The sequence below is a fragment of the Anopheles coluzzii genome, chromosome 2, assembly GCF_943734685.1.
Source record: "Anopheles coluzzii chromosome 2, AcolN3, whole genome shotgun sequence".
NCBI classification, from domain to species: Eukaryota; Metazoa; Arthropoda; class Insecta; order Diptera; family Culicidae; genus Anopheles; species Anopheles coluzzii.
The window spans coordinates 3,252,866-3,276,268 of NC_064670.1; the positions used below are offsets into that span (position 1 = coordinate 3,252,866).

The window sequence follows — 23,403 nt, forward strand, 5'->3', positions numbered from 1 at the left end:
TATGGAATATCCCGTAATATTTGTACAGTTCTGTTGAACATTGAACATTTGGCACGGATAATCGAGAGCCAACGGTTTGGAATGTCACACCACAAATTGCGATGCATATTGGGGGTGTTGTACGTACCTGGTCTCCCAGTGTCGTACCGTGCTTGGATGCTGTTGTCTTTCTTTGTTATGATGCATAACATTTGTGTTTCGTGTTTGTGGGTTGTTTAATTTGTGGTTTTGTTGAAACGCGCTGTTATGTTCGCTTTCTGAGCAGTCGCATCGAATCGATTAGCCGAATGTGGGACTGCGCAGTGATTGGCTGCCCGAACAGCAGATTCAATGCACAGAAAACGCGACCCCGAATCTCGTTCCATGTGTTTCCGCATCCCGTGCGCGAATCGAATCGCTTCCGACGATGGCTCGCTCTCATCAACAATCCGCGCCTGTTCCGGCTGGACCCGCTGAACGTGTTCAAGAGTGTGCGAGTGTGCCGTCGCCACTTTGGACCGGATTGCTTCAACGGCGTGTGCCGTAACCTGCTGCCGACGGCCATTCCCACGCTGAACCTGCCCGAGGTACGGCCCGTAGCCTTGGTGCAGCCGATGGATGCGATGGGCGACGAGCTGGAACGATTGCTGCGCGACGAACGCAGACAGCAGCTGAAACGTCACGGCGCAGTCGAGCCACCGTTTGGTGGCGAAGAGGACGAGAGTGGCAAACGGCAAAAGATCGGCATTACGCTACTCTCCGCGGATTGTGAAGACGTGGAATGCAATCTTGGCGATCGGTTCATCGATCGGATCATTTCGTTTGATACGGAGCAAGAGTATGGCGATGGCTCGCTGGCCGGCGAATCTTACGGACTGACCAGCTTCTCCGGTATGGTCGTGAAGGCGTCCGAGCTAGAAACGCTAAACCAGGTAGAGATACTCAACGAGCCGCCCGAAACACTGCTGAACGACTCACCGTCCGCAAGAGATCATGTGCGAATGTCCAATGAAAAGGGATGCGAACAGCTCGTACGGGAATCTACCAGTGAGACTAGTAATGAGGACCAGGAGACTGAACAGCATTCACTGCTCAAGGAGACAAGTGGTACCAAAACATCGGGCAAAACGTCCCTAACAGATGATGCCAACAAGCGGACAACTGTGCTGGCGTATCCCAAAGGTATGTATCGCTTTGAAATAGGTCGAAAACGTACCTCATTGCGTATCTACTCAGCCTCCTATCGAAACATCATTAAGCAACATTACTCGAAATGATCTAATATAGGTTTGCAATTGGCGGAGCGTGTGTGATCCTCTTCAATCAACCTTCCGGGTGGCTCGGCACAAAAGAAAATTTATTGGTTTTTGACTATCGCCTTAGTTTTTTTAAAGAATAGTTCAAAAGACCTGTTCAGAAAAGTTGGCTGACGAGCATACTGTACTTTTCTCGAGCCGGTCGCCGAACAGGTTGGTTGATAATAGTGTTTAACATAAAGTTAGTATTTTAAAGTTATTGTCCCACGTAATAATGAAACCCACACAATTCAGGTACTAGGCTTAAGAAGGTGCTTTCGTTTTATTGTTTTATTTGGAGCAATATTGAGGAAGGTTCGAAAAGAAACAACATTCCCCATATAAGTTGTATTGAGGCTTACACAGTTTATTTTTAAGATGCGTAGCACGCAAACCACGCTTGTAATGTTATCATTTCCTCCTACCTACAAACAATTCCCTAGCCTTGTTCTTTGCAATACAACACAAATCTGTTCGTGAGATCAGAAAACATTCTTCCAAGCTATTTTTTTTTTCTATTTGCAAGAAGATCGATCGATCGTGTAGAGAAAAAAACGCTTCATTTTGTTTACACGCAAATTGTGCATTAAAAAAAAAAGGTAACAGCTGTCAAATGGCCAACCATCTTGTTTAACGAAGCTGTCATTGCACTTAACGAAACGTCAGTCAGAATGTGTAAATACAATCTCATCGTGAAGCGAATTTAAACCCGATTCTGCAGAGGAGCGGCCAGTTGCTCCGTTGTAGAAATTACACCTTCCTCTGCTGCTCACTCCGTACGCCACATAGACCACATTTCTCCAACACACTTGACCAAAACGGCGCACGAAATCCCGTCGTACTCTACGGTGGTTTCTGCGAAAGGATTCCCCCCCCCCCCTCCATAAGGATCGTCGTAACAGGGAGTGCTGTTTGTGTGCATAAGTTTGCATGTGTGTGTGCGTGTGAGTGAGTGAGTGAGGGACGTTTTTTCTGATACGCGGCACTTGCACTGCTGCTTGAAAATCGCGGAGAAAGTCGTGGTCGCTAGTTGTGTTTGCGCGAGTGCGTGTCGAGGTTGGCTAATCGTAGTCACAATCTGCCAGAGCAGGCAAAAAAAGGAAGAGCGAAGAGGTCATACTCCTCTTTATCGTGGCAAGCGGTTTCCAGAATCCGGCTACGGCCCACTGTTGTAACCAAGGGGCTGGCGTTTTTCGAGTGAAACGACGGCAGAAGGCAGAACAACGCCTCTTGGCTCCCTCTTTGCCCCGGAAGCAGCTACGCAATTGCAAGTTCAACCAACACACAATAGGTTGGCGCAAGGCAGTAACGCGACCCAACAGCAGCGACGCACAGGATTCGGCAGGGCGTTAACGACGGGAAAGCGAAAAACGGTCCCAGAATGTTGCCATGTAAGCGAGCCGTACCATTTCCCCCTGGGGAAGAGTGTGTAGAACCCCTTTTTCATGTTATTAATCATCATCACTTTCGCTGCGGAAAAGTGCGAAAAACGAGTCCCCTTCTGTTGGCTTTTTGGGGTATTTTGTTTGTCCTCTTGATAAGTGCGTGTGTGTGTGTGAGTGTACGTGTGCGAATTGATGTTCATTTTATGTGCGGCTTTAACAACGTTTAATTATATAATGCTTCATGCAGCCTGCTGGTGTGGTCGAATTTATGCCGCATCGTACGTGTTTGCGGTTCTGCTGCATTGATTTTCTGGTGCGGAGATTCTGATGGCGAAGGAAACGGCCCAAAAAGTTGTTACGAGGATTAGGCGTTGCTTGCCTTCCCAAAACGCTAAGCACACCCTGCCTCGGGGTACCTTGAAGCAGCTTAGAGTAATATGATCTAATTAAAGATTTTTGGAAGCAGTGGGAAGGAACGACGCACACGACCGTGTAGGCAAGAAGTTGTCCGGAGTTGGGACTGGTTTGGTTGTACGGAATGGTACAGGAAATAATTTAATACCAGCTCCATCAGATTCACAATCCCCCCTGCCCAAGTGAAATATTCAACGTGGCGTACAAATTAAAATGTCCGATCGGAATGGAGGTGCTTCAGAGAGGTTGATTTCCGCGTTCGATGTTACCACGATGTTAGCGCCCCAGAGAGATACAGTCTGTAAATTCTTCATGTTACCAATCCAGCTTTAAACCCGTACCCCCTGCTCCGCTGTATGCTGCCTTTGTGTAGGATGGAGTTGCTACGGGCTCTCCGCTACTGCAGCGCCTCCCTCTAAGCCGGTTTTAACGGGCACGGGAGAGCAGAGAGATGATTTCGCTTTCACTGGCTCAAAGTAAGCGCGCCCGTATCTAGGTCACCGTTAGTAAAGCCTCGAAGGAAGAAAAGAGAGAGAGAGAGAGTGTCTGGGAAATGACGATGGCTGCTACCGTGTGGGGTGTGTACGCATATACAAAACGCACATACAAAAATGGAGAACCGTTCCCAAAACTGTCCAAAGGGAAGGAGGAACTACGGTGAAGTGCGCAGCCTGGGTAGCTCCATATTGAACAAAGTGTAACTGCCGTTACATCTAGCCGGAAAGGGGCGTGCAACGTGGTGTGGTGTGAGTGCGAGCGGCGAAGGAAGGATAAACATGAAACCCCGCACACCAGCACGGGTCGCCATCTACGCGGCGCTTGGCTAGAAGCGGACAAAGGCACCTTTGCCGTCACTGAAGCGATTAAAGCAGGCATGATTGGTGTGGGTTTTTAAAAATAATTTTACAACCGTCCCCGTCAACTCGCGCACGCCTCTTTTGTTTACTTTTGGCGTTGTGATAGCGATGCACTAAAACCGAGCGGCGGGTCTGTTTGCGCGACGTGGAGCTACCGGGAACACAAGAGACAAAGAAAGGGGCAATAATTTACACAAAGTTGGTACTCTATTTGGATTTTAATTAGGTTGTAAACAACGCTTTTGCGTCGCTTGCAATTTACAGGATTTAACGAGGATTCGAAAATCAATTCACGAACCTTTAACGAAAATGATTGCAGAATTTAATACTTTCCTACCTTGCTAACCGATTTACTTTGCCGGGAACTTTACGACTGCCTAGTCATGGCTGTGCCGTGTGTGTGTGTGGGTGTGTGCATGTGTGTACATATCTGTGCATGTGTCTGTTTCTGTTTCTTCTTCCACAGCACTGCGTATTTACCATTTGCGAGGGCTTTGGCCCCGGTCACTGTTTACCGCCATGGGCCGTCAGGTTAAACGTCCCGGTGAAGTTGATTGTAATGTGAGATTAGGGGGTGTTGGCACACTAGGTGTCTGAAGTGTCACTTTAACAGCTAAGGGACACTGAAGGTGAAGAGCTACACACCTTTAAACGATGATAAGCTCGGAACTGTGAAGCAAAGCCATGGCAAACGTTCGACATCGGTCAGTTCTATTACATGGAGCGGAACAATATTATGCCGTTCTTGCAACTATGCTAGGGCTAATATTCAAACAATACGGAAGCTCATCAGCCACACAGCGATAAAGAGCCAATGCAAATGGGATTGAGTAATATTTCTTCTTATTTCTTCATATTCTTACGATCGATGCCCTGCGCCTCTCTCATCATTAACGGTTTTGCAATAGTTGATAATTGTCTGTTGATAGGCCCACTGGCCGCGGGAATGGGGGATTTCTTTTTACTCTTGTACGTCTGTGCACTATTAGTGAATGCTTTTAGCTCAGCACTGACCTTGATACAAATTGGGAATATTCTGAATCATTGGTATCAGCTGAGAGCCACGCAGCACTTTTTTCTTCCCCCTCCGAAGAGACAGATTCCATCGTCTTGCGGGCTTAATCGTGTGTTGAGTTGTTGAGTTGCGTTAGCATCTTATCAACAACAGGAAGACGCTTACCGCCGTTGTGATGCCAATGGTTGGAATGACCGGTACCCCAGGGAAAGTAAATGTTGACGAACGCCAGAGGCACAGCCGGGGGAGGGTGAAAGCATTGGGAACTGGAAGGTATTCGACAAGCTCTTGCGGATGATGTTATTCGATCCAGCAGAACAGTACGAGTTTGGCCACCATGCTGTCACTAATCATGAAGATGTGCTGCGCTCGGGGTAGATTGAAAGTGTTGCTGAATTGCCCATAAAACGTGCTGTATTTGCTCATGTGCAAGTTTCACATTGTTTGTTCGTTCCTTTGCAGCTCCACTCAATGAAGAGTTCTTCCAGAAGTGTCGCAACGACTTCTACGACTGCCCAAAGAACGTTCTGGCGCAGAATGTATGCACGCGGATAGATCCGTTCGATGCGTGTCTGTCGCGCAAATCGCTGGAGAATACGCAGCACGTATTTACGTACAAGGTACGGCGCGCGGTAAACGGTGCTTCGCGGTACATGAGTTGAATAATCGTTCTTTTTTTTTCGCTTCCGCATCCAGATCGAGAACGAAGGCAAACCGCTGACGAACCAGAAAAGCTCGGGACGCTGCTGGCTGTTTGCGGCCCTCAACTGCATTCGCATCCCGTTCATCAAGCAGTACAATCTGGACGAGTTTGAGTTCTCACAGGCGTACCTGTTCTACTGGGACAAGATCGAGCGTGCGAACTACTTCCTAAACAATGTGGTCGACACGGCGAAGCGTGGCGAACCGGTGGACGGTCGGCTGGTGTCCTTTTTGCTGTCCGATCCGACCTGTGACGGTGGTCAGTGGGACATGCTGGTGAACTTGATCAACAAGCACGGCTTGATGCCGAAAAAATGCTTCCCGGAGAGTTACAGCTGCGAGGCAAGCACGCGGATGAACTCGGTCGTCAAGAGCAAGGTAAGCGCGAGGGTACACAAGTGCAAAAATGGGGAACGAAAAGCTGTAACCGATTTTTGCTTTCCAACCGTCAATAGCTCCGTGAGTACGCAAAGGATCTGCGAAAGCTCATCGACAACGGTGCAACGGACGACGAGGTGAAGGAGCGAATGAAGAAGCAGATGAACGAGGTGTACAACATTGTGGGCATTTGTTTGGGCATTCCGCCGGAGAAGTTCACCTGGGAGTACTACGACAAGTCGAAGAAGTACCTTAACATTGGCCCGATCCGTCCGATCGATTTCTACGAGAAGTACGTCAAGCCGTACTTCAACGTCGACGACAAGGTGTGCCTGGTGACGGACCCGCGCTCGTCGAATCTGTACGGCCGCTCCTACACGGTCGACTGTCTCGGCAATGTGGTCGGTGGCCGGCCCGTGCTGTACAACAACCAGCCGGTGGAGCTGCTGCTCGATCTGGTCACGAAAGCGCTCAAGTTTGGCGAACCGGTCTGGTTCGGGTGCGAGGTGAACAAGCGCTTCGCGGGCAAACAAGGCATCGAAGATTTGGACATGTAAGTGGGGAAGGAGTGGAAGACTGTGGTGGTGTGGTGTAAACTAACGCTGATTTGTGCTTATTTCTTTGCAGCCATGACTTCAAGCTGGTCTTTGGAGTGGACATTCAGACGACGATGGAAAAGGCTGACCGACTGCTGTACGGCGAGTCGATGATGACGCACGCCATGGTGTTTACCGGGGTATCGGTTGATGTGAGTATGCGTAACAAACCTGCTTAGCAAGGGACGCAAATTCGCTATTTCAATAACCCTTCTCTTAATCTTACTCCTCCAACAGCCCAACAGCCAAAAGCCGACCAAGTTCCGGGTGGAAAACTCGTGGGGCGAGGACCGTGGCGAGAAGGGTTACCTAATAATGACGGCCGAGTGGTTTAAGGAGTTTGTGTTCGAGGTGGTCGTCGATCGCAGCATAGTGAGCCAGGACGTGCTGGACGTGTTTGATCTCCCGCCAATCGTGCTGCCCGCCTGGGATCCCATGGGCACGCTGGCAAAGTAAGCAGGGTAACGCTGTAAAGCTGCTACTGCGGCTGACGATCGGGCAAGGGGGGTGTTGATGAAATTGGGGTTGGAATTCAGTCCACTATCATTACTTTAGAAAAACAAAAACATGCACCTGTCCGTCGAAGGTGTATTACAGCTTTTAGATATACGCAAAGTGCGCAATTACTGCTGCTGACTGCTACTGCTGTATGCTGAAAAAATTAAGAAAAAAAAGTCAACCTACCAACAACCCCCTCTTCACACCGCACGTGCGTGGCTTTGCCAGGGTAGTGCAGAATACGACCGCTAACAACAAATCGATTTACTCTAATATACACAATTAACGTATAGGTATAGATCCAAGCAGATTGCGATGCAAAGTGGAAAAGAAGCGAAAGGAATATGTGAATAATAACAAGAAATATATCTTTTTTATACAGAAAAAAAACAGAAATTGCATTATATTTCGAAAACCCGGCTAACAACTGATAATCAATGTTTACTATAAATTTATTCTCATAAGGAACGATCAAGGTACAACGTTAAAACGCGATCTTTACGTTTTCTTGCGTGCCACATTCCTCTGGTGCACATCGTACTCGTAGCGCAGCTTCGCCCATATGCCCTGGCACATCTTCAGTAGGCGCGTTTCGGGTTCCTTTTGCTTCCGTGCGCCACGGTACACGCTCTGGATGAGGTGTTTGGCAGTGGCAAATTCGGCCCTCTGGATGAGCGATATGGCAAGGTACAGCTGGCAGCGAGCTACGAGCGAAGGATCGCCCAACCGGCAGGCCAGCTTCATTTGGTGTAGCGATATTTTGCCCGCCGTATCGGCACAGGCGAGCTGGTAGTCGCCGAGAGCGGAGAAGGCTCCACCGAGCGTCGAAAGCCAAGCCATCAGTTCGGTGAGCTCGACCAGCTCCCACATCATGTGAACGGCACGTTGTCCCCTGCAGCGGCAATGGTGGATGTAGCAAGGATTTTAAGCAAAAATTTGTCATAATTATATGCAGAGGTTGAACTTACCAATGGTAATCTAAATGCTCTCTGACGGGTGGGATGAGCTGTATGGTGAGGGGAGCGCTCGCTACACGACCAACGAGTGCGTTAGCGATTTTCAGTCGAAAACGAGGAAAGAACCGCAAATTGAGCAACAAATCCACTAGCTGCATCGGGTCGCTCGTAATGCACGCATCGTATTCGGTGTGATGTGCTTTCCGTATCCGAACGGAGTTCTTGTGAATGGTGCATTGTTCTATATTTGCACAGTAATCACTGATATAGAACGATATTTTCCCCATTCCGAAGGCCTGTATTTAGAAAGATTGAGTTTGTGATCAGATGTTTTTGCCGCAAACGAGTTTGTTTGTTGTGAAGTTGTTTTGGTTGACGCACCTGCCCGTACGACATGGCGAAGGTTTTTGACGTCTGAATATCGCTGCATCTCGCTCATTTTCTCTACCCTTCCTTTACTCGCGGGTAGCCGCGGGTTTGAGCCGGTTCAGCAATGTGCCTTTTCGTCGTAGGTCGTCACAAAAAGGCCTTTCTAACATTTGAATTTGAATATGCGTGCATTCGACATGCTGTTGGATTGGTAAAAACTGGATTTTCTTCGGTGTTCTTAACGGTCATCAATAATAGTAAAACAATGAAGAATGAAGCACACACATCGACTCAAATCACGCTTACACTAGGCTCTACTTTATTATTCCTTGAGCTATACAAGTGCTCGGCACGCTGAAATCGTATTAATAAATATCTGTTCAAAATCGTAGCACCTCAAAAATAGTGGTAGGTTAAAATCAAAGGATACTGATGCTTCGTTAGACCCGCAAACAAAGGTGACTGGTGTGTTCGAGGCTGCAGCCTTCCTAGCACTACCGCCGCGCCGCCATTCGTTGAATTTCGGGAATTGTTGGTGCTTGTTAAAATAGAAATACTCAGAAAACAAATCAAAGAAAACGACCCACCGCATCGATCGTTAGAATGTGTCGAAACCACAGGGTCGGACGAAACGGTTACCAAAAACAAATACAGAAATGTCTAACCTAGCACACTACCTCTAAAGCGCCACCCAACAGGCAGGCTGCCTGTCGGCATTCCCTAGGCCCTAAAACCTTATTTACGAAAACCTAACGCATCCCATTATGTTTTATTGTCCGATTCACTCCACAACTCTGCCTGATGATATGCGCCCGACCATCCCTGCCCCCAATGCATGATCCACGATGGATCGATCAACCATGTGTGGCGTTCGTGTGTGTGTGTGTATGTGTGTGGGCCTTTGCACCACAAGCAGTTGGCCCTGAAGCAGGCGATGGACCCCAACGCATCACGGCGCTATGATCTATGCACCTGTGGGGTTTTGGGGAGGGATCAATTTTCTCTTGGGAGGGGGAGGAATACCACGGAACGTCATTTGAATCGATCGTCCGAAACCGGCCTACTTGGACCGAACCGTTGCATACGCGAGTGCGTTGCCTAGCGCAGTAGGTAGTAGAGCTGGAGCAGCATCAGACCGACGATTAGAAACAGCGTAGTGTTAACGATCAGCTCCTTCTTGCGCATCGCCTGGCGGGCTCGCTTGACATTGTTAAGGTCCTCCTTGAAGAAGTATTTCTTCAGCCCGGGCACGGCAACCTCGAAGTACAGACGCCAGCTGTAGTTTCGGTTGTCGCACGGGTACTGCTGGTGGTCGACCGGGCTCATGCTGAGGTCCGTGGTCGAACCGCGGAGGAAGAGATACAATGGAAAAAACGCAAAATTAGGCGATAAATTTGATAACACGTAACCCCATCATCTATGCAGTTAATTAGGCGTTGGGTCAACTAGAAAAACAACCATCACCAATCCAAATTATCGTTTCCTCACACGTGCTTAAATAATCATACCGATACGTAAGTTTTTGTTGTTGTGTGCTTCAATTCAAGCTCATCAACTGTTAAAACTCATTAAGAACTGCATGATAAGCAAACAGGCCTCTGTCCGCTACTTTCCCCGTACTAATAAACCATGTTTTGCACGGCAGGCAGAGAAAAAAGTTTATATCTTTGGCTACTTTGGACCTGCTTCGGGTCACACGTGGTCATAATTAAAGACTCAAGTTAGTGTGGATGGTGTTGGGGTTTTTTTTTGGGAACAAAATTAACTCTTCATTTGAATTACACCATCCTAACTGACATGTGTGTGCCGTTGAGTAGTTTCACTGCTGGAGCTTTAAAAGCGAAACATAAAATGAAGCGTAATTTCATGTGTGTGTTTTTGCTAGCCCAAACTATTGCCTAAACAGGTCGTGAAGCGGTCGTGCCGCTCCTAATGGCAAGCTGCGCGACAGGGGTGATGGGGAGCGAAATACTTACGCCAGGTACAGATCCTTCATGTTTTGATTGTCGAAAAGGTACGTGGTGTTGGAGAACTTCCTCACCGAGGCAACGACCTTATCGATCTTGACGTACGTATCGACTAGACGGGGCTTTTCACCCCGAAACCTCAAGGCCATGTCCATGATGTAGGCGGGCAGATAGTGCAGCACCAGCGAGTACAGCCGGAACATGATCTCGTTGCTCGAGGCGAAGGTGATCGGTTTGTAGATGCCGGTCAGTAGGGGATGCTTCTTGCAGGCCTTCTCACACTCGCGTCGTCGTTCATCTGTCGAAGGAATTTCGGGAAGCGAGAGACAAGAATGAGTTGATTTGGAACTGTTCTACTTCACACTTCCTTTCGACGCCTGATCTTGCTGCTTACCAAACGTTAGAGGGTTGTCCGTGGAGCTAACACAGTTGTACACCAGCACTTCCGGCTCTTGCGCTCTGCATAGGAAAGTCGGGTTAGTCGAGGGAATTTAAAACTCTGTTATTTGAAACACGATAGCTCTTACCTCTCCATGTATGTTTTCCAACCGACGGCAATAATCGCGTTCGATACGTAGTCGACCGGCACGGTATCGATCGTCACCTCCGGATCGATGTGGCTGGTGCGTATCAGCCCGTAGTACCAGCCGATGAAGGTGCCGTTCGAGCCGTAGATCGAGTCGCACCAGCCGGGGAGCGGTTCGTTCAGGCTGGCCATGACGCAGGACGGACGCAGGATGGCGACCGGGAAGTGCTGCCGGTACTCGAGCGCCAGGGCTTCGGCCATCGCCTTGGTGAAGGTGTACGTGTTGGGCCACTTGAGCGAGTACTGGATCACGTCCTGTATCAACTTCTCGTCGTCGAGATTGGCCAGGATCTTCTCCGGATTGCAGTCGATCGGGTAGACGCGCTCCTGAATGTGTTCGTCGTAGCTGTTCGAGTATGCCGTTGAAACGTACACGAAACTCTGCGAAATGGATGGTTTATGGAGGGGGGATTAGAAAGGGGCTCCGCGGACATGAGCGCTTTGAGATACCGTACCTGTAGATTTTTGGACTGCCGGCCAATCTCTAGCGCGGTGCGCGTGCCGGCCAGATTGATCGTGATCGCCTTGATCATTTCCTCGTCGAACTTTACCGTGGCCGCGATGTGCAGGATGACGTGTGTGTGCTCCTTCAGGTAGTCCATGCTCTCGGGGCACAGGTCAAAGTTGGGCTTCTCGAGATCGCCCTCGATCACGCGGATCCGCTCCTGGTAGTTGGGATTCTTTTTGGCCAGTCGCTCAAATATCTGAAAGTGCGAAGAGGGCGTCAGAAGAGGTTGGAGTAGCTGATGGCGCACGCTAGAAAACTGCTGCCCCGTCAGGAGGTCAAACACATGTTTATGAGCTCCAAAGCTTCAGCTCAAGTTGCCTAATCACAGGCTTGCACCATTAGTGTCCAAACGTTAGCGCGAGTGTTTCATGTTGATGCTCGCTAGCTTCTAAAGTTCATGGTTAATAGCATAAAAAAGGCTGACCAAACAACCCACACGCGAAGTTGGAGCGCGCGAAGGGAAATTACTTTCAATAATTAGAAGCCGATCAGATCGGATCGGCGGCAGCAAACGATCGGCACCCTTTTTTGTCGTCGTTTTGTTTGCTCCATTTCGTTCCCCGAGGCTGGCCCGTCCATATTTGCCGGGCACAATAAGGTGGTGGAGCTCCTTTATGTTATCGTCCGGGCTCGATCGATCGGAATTGTCGTTTCTCACCCGATGATGTGTTTATCAAAAGTGTTTCACGCTTCTGGCACACAGCGGTTCGGCAATTTGATTTGAGCATTTGCATTTTGCGCGTATCATGCCGGTCGAAGATTTGGTTTGCGATTGTCTCATAATTCAACATTTAACATTTAATGGAGTCAGCAACGTGGCACCATTAATCATGAAGCCTTCGTTTCTGTGCGCTGTTTGTTTGTCATTTTTAACATTGCTTCTGTATTGACATATTCTCAGAGTTTGTTTAACTAGTTTTAAAGCTAAAAACGTCTACCAAAAACAGGTTCGCACAGCGTGGTTGGGGTGTACATTTCCTCCGAAAGCATTAGATTGCAGCTCGCTCGCACACACACAATTAAATTTGCGCTCTCCTTCACCTACCACACGAGGCAACCCAATAAAAAATCAGGCAACATTTGATTGCTGTCCGCTTGTCTTAATTGCTATCTTTTTTAATCATCCTGCACTTTTTTGCCCCTTTGTTGTTACGCGATATGTGGAGTTGTTGGAGCTTGATATTGGCACCCACTGCGCCACACGTTCGTCGAAAGGGTGCAATAAAAGTTTGCGATTGGGAGAATTGAGACGAGTCAATTCGGGAAAGATCGACCGGTGGGATCGAGATCGAGTAATGAAATGTTTCGACGAGCGATAAAAATGAGAGAAACAGTAAAAAGTGCACTCTTCAGACTTTTCCTAGTGTCCTCGTCGTGGTACAAAACGGACCATTCTTGTTCCGAATGTTTCGAGCAAAACTCAAAGCGCATGTTTGTGCCCCTGTGTCCTGTCGATGTGCCGAGTTTGGAGAAACATTAGCCCCCCCTTCAGTGTATGACATAACTCCTAATGGATATCCATTAAAAATTGTCAGCCCAGAGCCCGCAAGAGGAGGGACGAAAGAAGGGAACATTCCCTCCGCACCTTCCTTCACCCTTCACCCGCCCATACACACCACCACAATTCATTTGCCCTCATTTGGCACCGTGTCGTGCTGCAAACGTCCGCCGACCAACTTTTCACGATTGAACTCGTGATGTGGGTCTGTGTGCCTGCCTGTTTTTTTCGGTCACTTGTGACGCCAATCCGGCTGCCGATGTTAAGGGGAGGTGGTTTTATTTGCTAGTACATTTGTTGGCCCGTTTGTTTATCGGGTGTTCTGTAAAAGTGACACAATTTGTGGTTGTTCTCTACCAGCGGGGTGGAATGCGCACAATTGGGGTCAGTAGTAGTTGTGAGTCAACTAAAAAAAAACTATGATACACTAGGTGTGGTTGGTGGTACATTTGAGCATGATAAATTCGAGTATGCGCACGATCACTATCACCTCGATCGAGCGGTAGGGGTGAAAGCAGTGCCGTAACGTGTGGGGATAGAGTGTTAACCATCGTAGTGGCTGGTAGGATCGACACTACACTCGCGGAAATGGATACCGTTTTCGTCTACCGAAACAAACGCCGTGCGATATCATCACCGAAAGGGTCATCCGTTTGACGAACCGCTCGTGTATCATCCGTGTCGTGGGTTATATAACTAGTCGCACTAGTCGCCAGCGGTCACTAGCGGTCGCACACAGGCAGTACGTAGGAATAAATTTTCTTTCCGGTGCCGCCACGGATTACGTAGTGCGTGGAAGAGCCGACACGATGGGTCGACACGATGATTATTCGAGTGCAGCAAGCAGGAAAAGTGATCAGCGCTCGGGTGCTCTTTTTCACACCTCACTGCGCCTCGTCATTTGTTTGGGATGGAGTTTCCACGCCGGAGGATTGAGTGACGAGAAGGAGCAAAATATTACTCATGTTTAAGAAGTTTTTCGAATTTATTTTTGAATTTATTCTGTCAAAAAATTCAAACCCGGGTGGAACTGTTTTCCCCACACAGAGGGTTACAGGGGCTACTCTGGTCTGGGTTAGCCAAAATCCGGTCCCGGTTGTGGTCCCCCCCTCTTGTGGTGATTAACACCAGCGAAATGACCAATTGACAATCATAAAAAGAAGAAGAAATAGAAGAAGGTCAACCCATGCGGTCGGATCTAACGAGGGTGAGAAAGTACGTGGTCGATGGGGAAAACTGGTTTTATCCGTTAGCTTCAACCTACCAAAGGAGCCCCAAAAAAGAGAGGGAGAGAGTGCGAGATTAGGTTAGCTAATATGATTGATTTTGAGCTCGTGTCACACTATTCGGGAATTGAGGCTGTACGCGTTGGCTGTGGGGTGGAGGTGGCGAATAAACAAAAACTATAATTTACCCGTGTCCGAATGCCGGGGAATGCCCACCAAAAACCGAACTGGAGCTCCCAGTGCTGCAACCTTAGCTATTAGGTGTCATAAAACTGAACTTTGACATAGCTGTTTGTGCGTGTGTGTGTGCGACCATACCCAAAAGGGTGGCTTTGAATTTGGGTGAACTTTGTTCTTTTCGACTGCTGCTGCTGCTGCAACAGTCCTCTCCATCAATTTCTTATGTTAAAAAGCGATAATTTATGTGTCTAATTCCGAAGATGAACCCTTGGGGTGATTTAGATTCGATGTTTCGTCGATCCCCAGCCCAGTCCACCTTCGGAAACGGTTCTTGTTGCGGTGTGCACGCACAGGCACGTTAACAAACCCACGCATACACCATCCTATCCAAAACACATCTTGTTCGCGATGTCCTCAGTGGTTTTGGTGAAGCTATTTTAGTATTTTTTTTTATGACCAGTAGGCGCATCTTATCGGACGAGAACCCGGACGATCGGCCATCTTCGCGGATCGGTTTCACTTTGGTGTAGATCTTTCGAGATTTCGAGTGGCTTGGAGAGTCGGTTTGACCTTCGAAACGTGGATGCACCCATCCGGAGTGGAGTGTTTGGAATGTTTTGGAACAATCCGCTAACATGACGTGATCATATGAATATCGCAAAAGCAAACAAAATACAGGAACTGAATGGTTAATGTATTTTCGAAAGCAGGTTTTCTGGTTGAAGTCATCTTTGGAAGAAAAGCAAGGTGCATGTAACTTTGGGAGAATAAATTTCGTTTCCTTTTATGGAGAGCAGGGGAATGAGCAAGAAAGAACAGAATGATAATAACATCTCTTCAGATAGCGAGGATCAATGCATGCAAGCAACCGTGTAATCCGACAATGAATTATCAGCGATTCAGGGCATTCACCTGAACAGTGGGAAATAATTTAACATAACGGACACCACCGTTATCTACCGACCATAACGTATGTTACAGAATTAGCTACCGATCAGGAAATAACTACATCGAGACGGACTAGTAACGGCAGTCAACAGATCAAATTATGGAAATGGATCTTAAACGCAAGGATCACACACACACACACAACAGAAGAAATACTAAACCGGCTCTCCACACACATTATACAGTCGTAAAACGGCAGCCCTGACCTGATATGCAAACCGAGATATGAGTCAATCGTGGTGTTCATTCAACTTCCATCGCGAAGAGCCACCGGAACTCACTAAGCAGTCTTCACTCTTTCGGCGTGAAACTTACTTTGCCATACAGAAAATGAAGAAATAGCTATGTAGGGCGAGATTTTACCACATATTAATTGATTGCTCATCATGTCAAGATATCTTTGTTGGCAAGAGTGATCAAATGACTGTAAATTCTACCAAACGACCATTTAACCTAATATCGGTATCCTCGCTGTTTCTCTTCCTAATTTCTTGCTCTTTTTTTAGTGATTTGGCAGAAAGCTTAATTATGTATGCAAACTAATTCCACAGCAAGTGATGACCGTGAATTTGGCACACAATGGCGAACCGCATGCTGGGCAGCCTTTTTTTCTAAATGGGGTTTGATCTACCGTTTTGGTCGTTAATTTAACTTCCTTAAACAACTTGCTAATCACGTTTCTACGCGTGCTTTGCCCCACTATCAGCTGCTGTCGGAAAAGATTCTACTTCCCGAATGGATGAACCGGTTCTAATCGATGAAAGTGAAATCTTCCACAATTTGTTTTAATTTTAGCATTTCTTGGACTGTTGAAAGCTTTTATTCTGTCGGACGTTATGCAAATAAGTTGCACTCGCTAGTGATAACCAAAATTTTGAAAATTTCAGATTAAACAACAGCCGTTATTTTGACACGGCTTACGAGTTATTAAAAACGAATAGTTGCAAAGAGCAATAAGAACATAATGAGCACTGGTGATGGGAAAAGTTGGCAAAAACCTGTAGTGGACGCCGATCTGGATTCGAAAAGCTCGGAACCGACTCCAGAAGGTAGGTTCGATCAGAATTATTCAGAGCTGTTTGAAGTCGTCGAAGTCGAAACCAACCGAAGTCGACTCGAGGCGTATCGTCGTTTTATTTGTCTCGTTCTTCATTTTGCACATGCACCGTGCACCGCAGAAACAGACCTTTAATCGTTACACTATTTCTAGACAACAGTAGGACTTTAATTTCCGAAAGGCTGACAAACGACACATTGCATCGATCTTATTCAATTTCGACACTGACTGACAGCGAACTACTTGTACTCTGGTTGATTCTAGACGCCTCCCACTTCAGACGACTCCGTCTAACAATAGTTCGGGGTTAAAGAGCAAGCCAAAACACTTCTAGACCATCATATTGATATTCGCCACCAAACACTTACGTGCGGGGTAATTAACATTCTGTCACTGTACAGTCGGATGTACGGATGATCGTACGATCCAAGCCGATTACGATTACTTGCTTGAGTCAACAAAGCCAACCACGCTTCCCTACCGGTCGCTGTGTAGTACAGATCGGGGAAGTAGCGTCCAAGGTTTTCTGTCCTATGCCGTTCACTATGGAGTTATGGAGCAGGCATAATGCTCTTTATCATCGCATTAGCTTACTGAATTACACTACTACCTCCGCCGCGCGTACTGGAAGTGTTGGCAGCTTGGAATTTCAAATTCCATCGCTCGTTAATTAGTCCTTCACCCAGCCCCGTCTGCCCGGTGAACATAGTCATACAGGAGCTCCAAAACAAAAACTGGAAACCAATCGATGTCACGAACAGCTCATCGTACTCAACCATTTCCGGCAGCGGTGCGCAAGTGACCATCACTTCCAAACTAGCTCCATTTTTTGCTCCTTTCGGCACCGTCACATCAAGGCTTTTGATTCTGGGACTCCGTTTTTGGGGAACATAATTGCACCTTTCGGCTGACCTACAGCTAACGGCAAAAACGGAAGAACCAGTTGCCCGATTCCGCCGCACGCCAGTGCCATGACATAAATCATACATCAGCCGATTGGATTTGGTGGTTGTAAGCGGCAGGTTCAGTGGCGATCAATTTGAGTCGCTATTGTTCACCGCAGCGAGACACTAAACGACGACTAACCTTCGACCTGCCTGGGCCTGTGGAGGTCCGATGTTTTGAGTTTGAATTGATCATTCGCTTTTTTGTTTGCTCTTTATGCTATTAAAGCGTGCTGCGTGTGCTTTACCGAGCTTACATCTCGAGACGTCCGACACTTTCAACTGTGTGAGTGTGAGTTTTGTTGGTTGGGCTGGCGATTTTCCGGCCTGCTAGCAGGCTTTAGAGGTACGGGAAGGTGGAGAAGGTGTGGAATTAGTCCGATTACTCAACAGCCAAACTCGCTTGGAACGCAATCGACTAAACAAAAATTGAGTTGATAGTCACGACCGCCCAACCCGTTTGGATTTGCGGATTGTGTGTTTAGAGCGTTGATACAGCGTTGGCTTGATTGATTGGCGTACGACATCAGCCATCGCGACAGAGAGAGAGAGAGAGAGAGAGAGAGAGAGAGAGAACGAAGGTGATGAAAGGAGCCGGAGTGCGAAATTAGCTACTCTTGTTATTACCTTGAAGTTTTGAGGTGATTTGGTAAAAAGAAGCCAACATTTGATCGACGATAGCGCGCCGGCTGGCACTGCACGATCGGGCCAGCACTCGGTGGATGCTTGCGTGATATATGACAGCTGTAGAAACTCAATCCAAACCACGTTGCAGATGGTCAGTTACAAAGACCCTAACGCACAACCGATGGGCTTTCGCACCTTCAAGATAGGAAGAAGCAGATTTGCGGAGCATTTTCGCCGGAAAACCCTCCCCACTGAACGCATGTGCTAGTGACACAAATGAGGGCAATGTTTTAAGGCAAGTTGGACAACTTTTCAAACCACCTGCTTGGCGACATTCGCGCGTTGACATGCCGTACATGCGGGACCGTGCGAGGCCATGCTACATTGGGGCCGCTGGGTACATTCCTCTTTGGGCGCACGATCGAGTTCGATCTGCGCAGTGGAAGCGAGATCGCAAGGACTGGCGTGTTTCCAAATACTAACGCGACTGACAGTGATGACACTATGGCAAACGGTAGCTACATCGGGTGACTCGAAAAAAAAGAGGTAGTAAGGTTATGTTTTATTTCCACACGTTAATTGCGCTGGCGATACGATTGCAATTCCTGCGGCAATGGTTCTTTGCACCCTGACAGAGAGTGGTCGTAGGTGTTGCACGTCGAAGCACTAACTCGAAGCAAGTGCTCCGCCTGGGGGAGGAGAGGGAAACGCGACAGTGCTCTAAACTGGTCGTAAATATTAGCAGACGTTTGTTTAAACGAGCGCGACGAATGCGATTGAAACAGTCATTTGAGTCGTGGTTTTACGGCTGTGGTGAATTATTTGCAAACACTTTTATTGATTGCAGTACAGAACTGAGCTGTTGGATGTGCTTCTGTCGTGTCAACAGCCGTATTGGTATTTATATTACGAGTGAACTGAACTGATGTGCATAGATTAGCTACTTAAACTCTGTTGTATTGTATTCTGATCACACATTTCTTGTTTGAAAATGACACTTTACCCATACTACGATACTTTACTCGATCATCAGTCGTCAACAGGCAGTATGACTTCACACAAACACCGAGCAAACGCAACAAAACACTAATCGTTTGATCTCCAGATGAAGAAATTCACACCAAGCTAGCCTCACACGCCCAGTTTCTTTGTTCCTTCAAATCCTATCGATCATCCATCATCCGGTCTCAGCTTACATGGGATGCGCCTCCTATAATGCATGTTAATCTCGTCTCGTCTCCACACCGTTATGTGAAAGAGATTTATTTTCCCTGATAAAAAAACGAAGTAAGCGCCCGGTATCGTACCCAGTCAAAGTCACAAGCAAACAAACGATTTCAATTAGTGATTAGCGACGAACCTCATTCACTTGGCCGTTTGCCTGTTAGTAATTGCTAGCTGCGCTGGGTAAGAAAAACAAATACATTATCCCAGAACACCCTTTCTAATGGTCTAGAAAATGTGGAGGAGTGTGTGTGAGCCCGATTGCGCCATACGATACGCGTGTTCGATTGCAATCATTTAGCAGAAATTTCAGTTTTTTTCCACGATTTACTTTCCGTCTGTCAGAATGTGGCGCTTGGCGGGAGGACGGCAGGCGACGTGCGTGGTAGCAATCGCCATCAGCGACACTGATGGAGGAGGTCAGCTTCATGCTTTAAGCATTAGGCGCTCCATTGCACCGTGTCGTTCGATCTTATCCGATATGCCAAGGTATGTGCGCCGCGTCGCGAGGATGTGGTGGAAAAAAACCAACCACCCCGTCCGGGCACACTAGAACTGGAGCGAATGTGTTTGCAGCACTGGCCACTTTCCGAATAGGAATCTTGCCCGCGTCACAGCACACTTTGCGCACACATCTTGCGCGAGCGAAACCTTGCGCTAAACACTGACCCAGTGAACCGTTCAGGTCAAGCACCAAAGCAGCCAGCGCAACGTAACGTGCCCTCCGATTATGCACATAACGCACGGGTGCGTAACGCTGGCGCAGATAAATCTTACCCCAGGGTCGAACAGTTGAGTGATGATAAATCAAACAACGATCATTCGAACAACGCCATTTGGTGACAAACGCGCTTCGAAATATGTTTCTTTTTTATTTCGCATACCGTACTTTGCATGGAGTTGGGACACTACTCCCCCGTGTGTGTTGGCCTCGACCCGAGGCGCAATCTGAGGCAATCCGGCCGAAATGACGCCGCAGCTCGTGTGTCCAAATGTTTGCCACCGGAGGACTGTCCCATTTATGCGTCCCAAGCCGTCGTCACCCATCGATTGCTGCACAGTGCGGCGATATTAGGGCATCAGGAGGGAGGGAGAATGTGGTCGGCAAATGCGGATGGATTATTTGTATTTTTGGAAACCATTGCGTTTACTTCGCATTCCATCGCAGCTATGTTTAATGGGGTCCCCGTCTGCTGCTGGTGAGGCTGCGACTCAGTACGACTCGCATCATGATCACGATCATCATTCGTCAGTTTCATCAACGGCCGTCGCAGCCTGCTGCATAATCAATAATTGTGTAACACGTGTTAATTGTTTCGCGTCCACTTTTCCCTGTTCCCTTCCGCTCCATCCGGGAAGCGGCGGCGGCGGCAATGTTGCTTCTGTCGGCGGCCGGCAGCGTTCGAAAAAGAAGCCCCAAACCGCTTCAACAGCGAACTTAAAAGCGACACAAAATGCTCACGCTGATACCGCTAAAATTGTGCCAGCGTAGAAAGTGTTTACTCTACAGGGAGGTGAAAGGAGTATGTTTATACTGCGTCGAGCTAGCTGTTGGACTTGTTTTAAGTTAAAGTAAACGTGTCGCTACCAGCTCGCCAAAAACCCTCCAAACGGCACAACAAAAAACGCGCCAACTAAGAAAAAGGTGCAGCTTGGCGGAAGCGACGAACCGTTATGAATATGGAATGCCATTACATTCCTATTCGCAGTCCGCGCAATCCATTATGGATGAACTGATTTGCGGTGGCGTTTTTGTTGGTGTGTTTGTCGCGGATTTGCCTTTTTCGCTAATTATTTTCGTCTATTGCGCACCGCCAACGGAGTTTCCCTTTATCTTCCCGCGCCTCGTTTATCCTTGACCGACTCGGTCAACCTTCACAGGTCTCATAAAATTCGCTATCATATTATCATTTCACTTATTTTTGTTTTGTGCGCGAGAGAAATCGACGGGTTTTCCGCACTACGGAACCGTTCGGTCTCGTGTTCGGGGCTTGGCTTGCAGTTACTTTCGATTTTATGCCACCGTGGCGATGGCCGGCCGGGCGAATGCTTTTATTGTGACGCATCGTCGGTCTGGGCTGGTTGGCCGACCGGTTAATCCCAGTGGCAGTGGAGCGAGCGTTCCCTTAAAACGACCAATTGTCCATCCTTCCCGCTCTGCCTGCAATGCCCTTCACAGCCAGCCGCCGCTTGGGATGACTCAAATGCTGACCGTCACTAAAGAGCTTTCGCAACCGTTCGAATCCTAATCTGTTACACCGGACCGTGCACAGAGCATGGCCGTCTTCCAAAAATGCAATCTACGTAAGATTACACACATACACACATACACACACACAGTTGCATAATTCACAAAATGGAACCTCGGAAAGGCAGCGGCAACACGCGGGCACGATCGGAACGGATGCGGCACTTGATTGAAAGCCCTTTCGGATGGACTGACCCAAAATGTGGCCCAGCTACTCACCGGCGATGCGCACAGCGTCTTGATGCGCTGCTCGGGCAGCGTGTTCTTTTTCTCGCGCACCATCAAAATCACTTCCTTCACTTCGCACGTTCTGTTGTTCGTTCAGGCCGCCGGGCAATGGATCAGCATCGTTCGGATGGGTCGGGGAGGGAAGGCGAAAAAGAGAAAAGAGGCATATAGAACCAGTGAGACAGGGTGACGATCGGCTGTGTGACGATCATGGCTGGAGGCTGGATGGCGAAAGGTTGCACTGGATCTTACCGAAGCAGCTTTTCCACCACGATCTTCCCGATGAACCCGGTGCCACCGGTTACGAACACCACCTTGTCACGATAGAAGTCACTTATGCCGGACATGATCGGGCCGTCCTGCATGTACCGTAATGCGAGAGAAAATATTATTCCTTTTTTGTGGGTACCACACTATTGGTGTCACTATTTGGGTCACTTTGTGTTTCTTTGTTTTAACGGGAAGGTTTGCACTTTAGATGCGATAATCACTTGTTCATAACCAAATGTAGCACTATTGGGCGAATGCCATTGAATAACTGCACGATCGGCAACTCGAAAACGATCCTCTCCCGCAAAGACACCAGCTAGAACTCTTCCCCAATATCCGAAACAGATCTCAGAGAATCAAACACACAACCAACACGTTTTAAACGCACAAACTGACGCACCACGCGTACCGTATCACCACCACCACGTTGTGCTGCTTTCTTTGGTTGCGGAGCTGACCACCTGTTCAGGCCGACCGCTAGCAATGATCTGACGAGCCGCTGTCCCAAGACGACCGTGCGCACCGAATGCCGCGCGAGCGCAGAGTACAAGTCGTACCGACCGCCGACGCTACCTTTATTCGTGGGAAATGATGCCCGTTGCCGGCCTTCCAATTGGTGACTGTCGTGGAGCTTTAGTCGATCGTATGTTGCAGCCAAACATTCGGTAAAGCTTTCGGTGTGTGCGTGTATGAGAGCCTTAGATGTGGTGTGTTTCCATAGTTCGTCGTCATGCGTTAGGATGGGGGATGGTCTTAAGAAGGTTAGAGGATTTTTTGTTGTTGTCGCTAGATGCTATATTTCTCATCTGATGCACTTTTGTGATAGCTTTTTTTTTGGGGGGGTGTAACAGAGCTTGAAGCGTGAAACATACATGGTTCCCACAGTCCTATAACCAAACTAGCTCGTAGGTTCGAAAGCTTATGCTAGCGTCGCTGTGGGCGCAACAATCGAAAAAGTGTCTTGGCAATGCTGGGGTCAAAGTCTATTCTTGATCGGACGAGATGTCCGTGGTCGGTGTGTGCGTATTTGCTTCTTCGCCAACAAGGGCTTAGTACCCCGTTCAGCCGGGCTACTTCACCGATTAAGTTTAGCACGCGTGTTGTTGTGGACAGTTTTGTTTAAAGTCACTATTTGAGGGCTTATTTATGAGAAACAAAAACAGTCTACGGGTTGAAGCGGATATGAGACATGTTTGAGTTTTACTGTTTTTTTCCCCTTCTCACTTCCGTGCAATAAAGAAGGAAAGTTTTGTTTTGCGTGTTGAAATTGGAGTATGTGTGGTGGGTTCAATATTTTTGTTTATATTTCACCGCATAAGCAGTGCGGCGCACATCCGCATTGCTACTGGTCTCTGTAGCTATAGTCCGTGGGGGTCGGTCTGGGTCTGGGTTGCTGGAAGGCAAAGATATATAAACTAGATATGTCTCACGCTGTATCTCGCTCCCTG

At 48.0% G+C, this 23,403-nt stretch overlaps 3 protein-coding genes across 5 annotated transcripts; 1 reads left to right on the forward strand and 2 right to left on the reverse strand.

The window, feature by feature from the left end:
• The first annotated feature begins 142 nt into the window (after nt 1-142).
• On the forward strand, nt 143-7,405 carry LOC120947555 (bleomycin hydrolase). 3 transcript variants are annotated; one of them, XM_040362971.2, is made up of 6 exons: nt 143-1,161; nt 5,408-5,565; nt 5,642-6,025; nt 6,103-6,578; nt 6,653-6,773; nt 6,859-7,405. In XM_040362971.2, exons 1-6 carry the CDS (start codon nt 288-290, stop codon nt 7,075-7,077), a joined length of 2,232 nt encoding a protein of 743 aa, XP_040218905.2. In that variant the 5' UTR covers nt 143-287; the 3' UTR covers nt 7,078-7,405. The 3 variants fall into 3 exon arrangements, with proteins under 3 accessions (XP_040218905.2, XP_040218907.1, XP_040218906.1); XM_040362973.2 differs by lacking the exon at nt 143-1,161 and adding an exon at nt 1,957-2,665; XM_040362972.2 differs by lacking the exon at nt 143-1,161 and adding an exon at nt 4,845-5,319.
• Nucleotides 7,406-7,553: 148 nt separating this feature from the next.
• LOC120947560 (uncharacterized protein F58A4.6) lies at nt 7,554-8,464 on the reverse strand. The gene is made up of 2 exons (XM_040362978.2): nt 8,088-8,464; nt 7,554-8,011 (listed from the first exon to the last, which is right to left on the reverse strand). The coding sequence occupies exons 1-2, from the start codon at nt 8,360-8,362 to the stop codon at nt 7,618-7,620; spliced, it is 669 nt and encodes a 222-aa protein (XP_040218912.2). The 5' UTR covers nt 8,363-8,464; the 3' UTR covers nt 7,554-7,617.
• A 276-nt stretch (nt 8,465-8,740) lies between these two features.
• LOC120947559 (fatty acyl-CoA reductase 1-like) lies at nt 8,741-22,569 on the reverse strand. Its single transcript, XM_040362977.2, has 7 exons — nt 21,938-22,569; nt 21,677-21,767; nt 11,453-11,701; nt 10,939-11,378; nt 10,806-10,870; nt 10,421-10,709; nt 8,741-9,771 (listed from the first exon to the last, which is right to left on the reverse strand). Exons 1-7 carry the CDS (start codon nt 22,048-22,050, stop codon nt 9,543-9,545), a joined length of 1,476 nt encoding a protein of 491 aa, XP_040218911.1. The 5' UTR covers nt 22,051-22,569; the 3' UTR covers nt 8,741-9,542.
• Nucleotides 22,570-23,403: the final 834 nt, after the last annotated feature.

Coding starts and splice junctions, on each gene's coding strand:
- LOC120947559 (XM_040362977.2), bottom strand. CDS start 22,050: ATGCAGGACGGCCCGATCATGTCCGGCATAAGTGACTTCTATCGTGAC. Junction 11,702..21,676: donor AGACGCTGTGCGCATCGCCG/GTGAGTAGCTGG, acceptor TCGCACTTTCAG/ATATTTGAGCGACTGGCCAA. Junction 11,379..11,452: donor GGCAGTCCAAAAATCTACAG/GTACGGTATCTC, acceptor TCCATTTCGCAG/AGTTTCGTGTACGTTTCAAC.
- LOC120947560 (XM_040362978.2), bottom strand. CDS start 8,362: ATGGGGAAAATATCGTTCTATATCAGTGATTACTGTGCAAATATAGAA. Junction 8,012..8,087: donor GAGCATTTAGATTACCATTG/GTAAGTTCAACC, acceptor TTGCCGCTGCAG/GGGACAACGTGCCGTTCACA.
- LOC120947555 (XM_040362971.2), top strand. CDS start 288: ATGTGGGACTGCGCAGTGATTGGCTGCCCGAACAGCAGATTCAATGCA. Junction 1,162..5,407: donor TGTGCTGGCGTATCCCAAAG/GTATGTATCGCT, acceptor GTTCCTTTGCAG/CTCCACTCAATGAAGAGTTC. Junction 6,026..6,102: donor ACTCGGTCGTCAAGAGCAAG/GTAAGCGCGAGG, acceptor AACCGTCAATAG/CTCCGTGAGTACGCAAAGGA.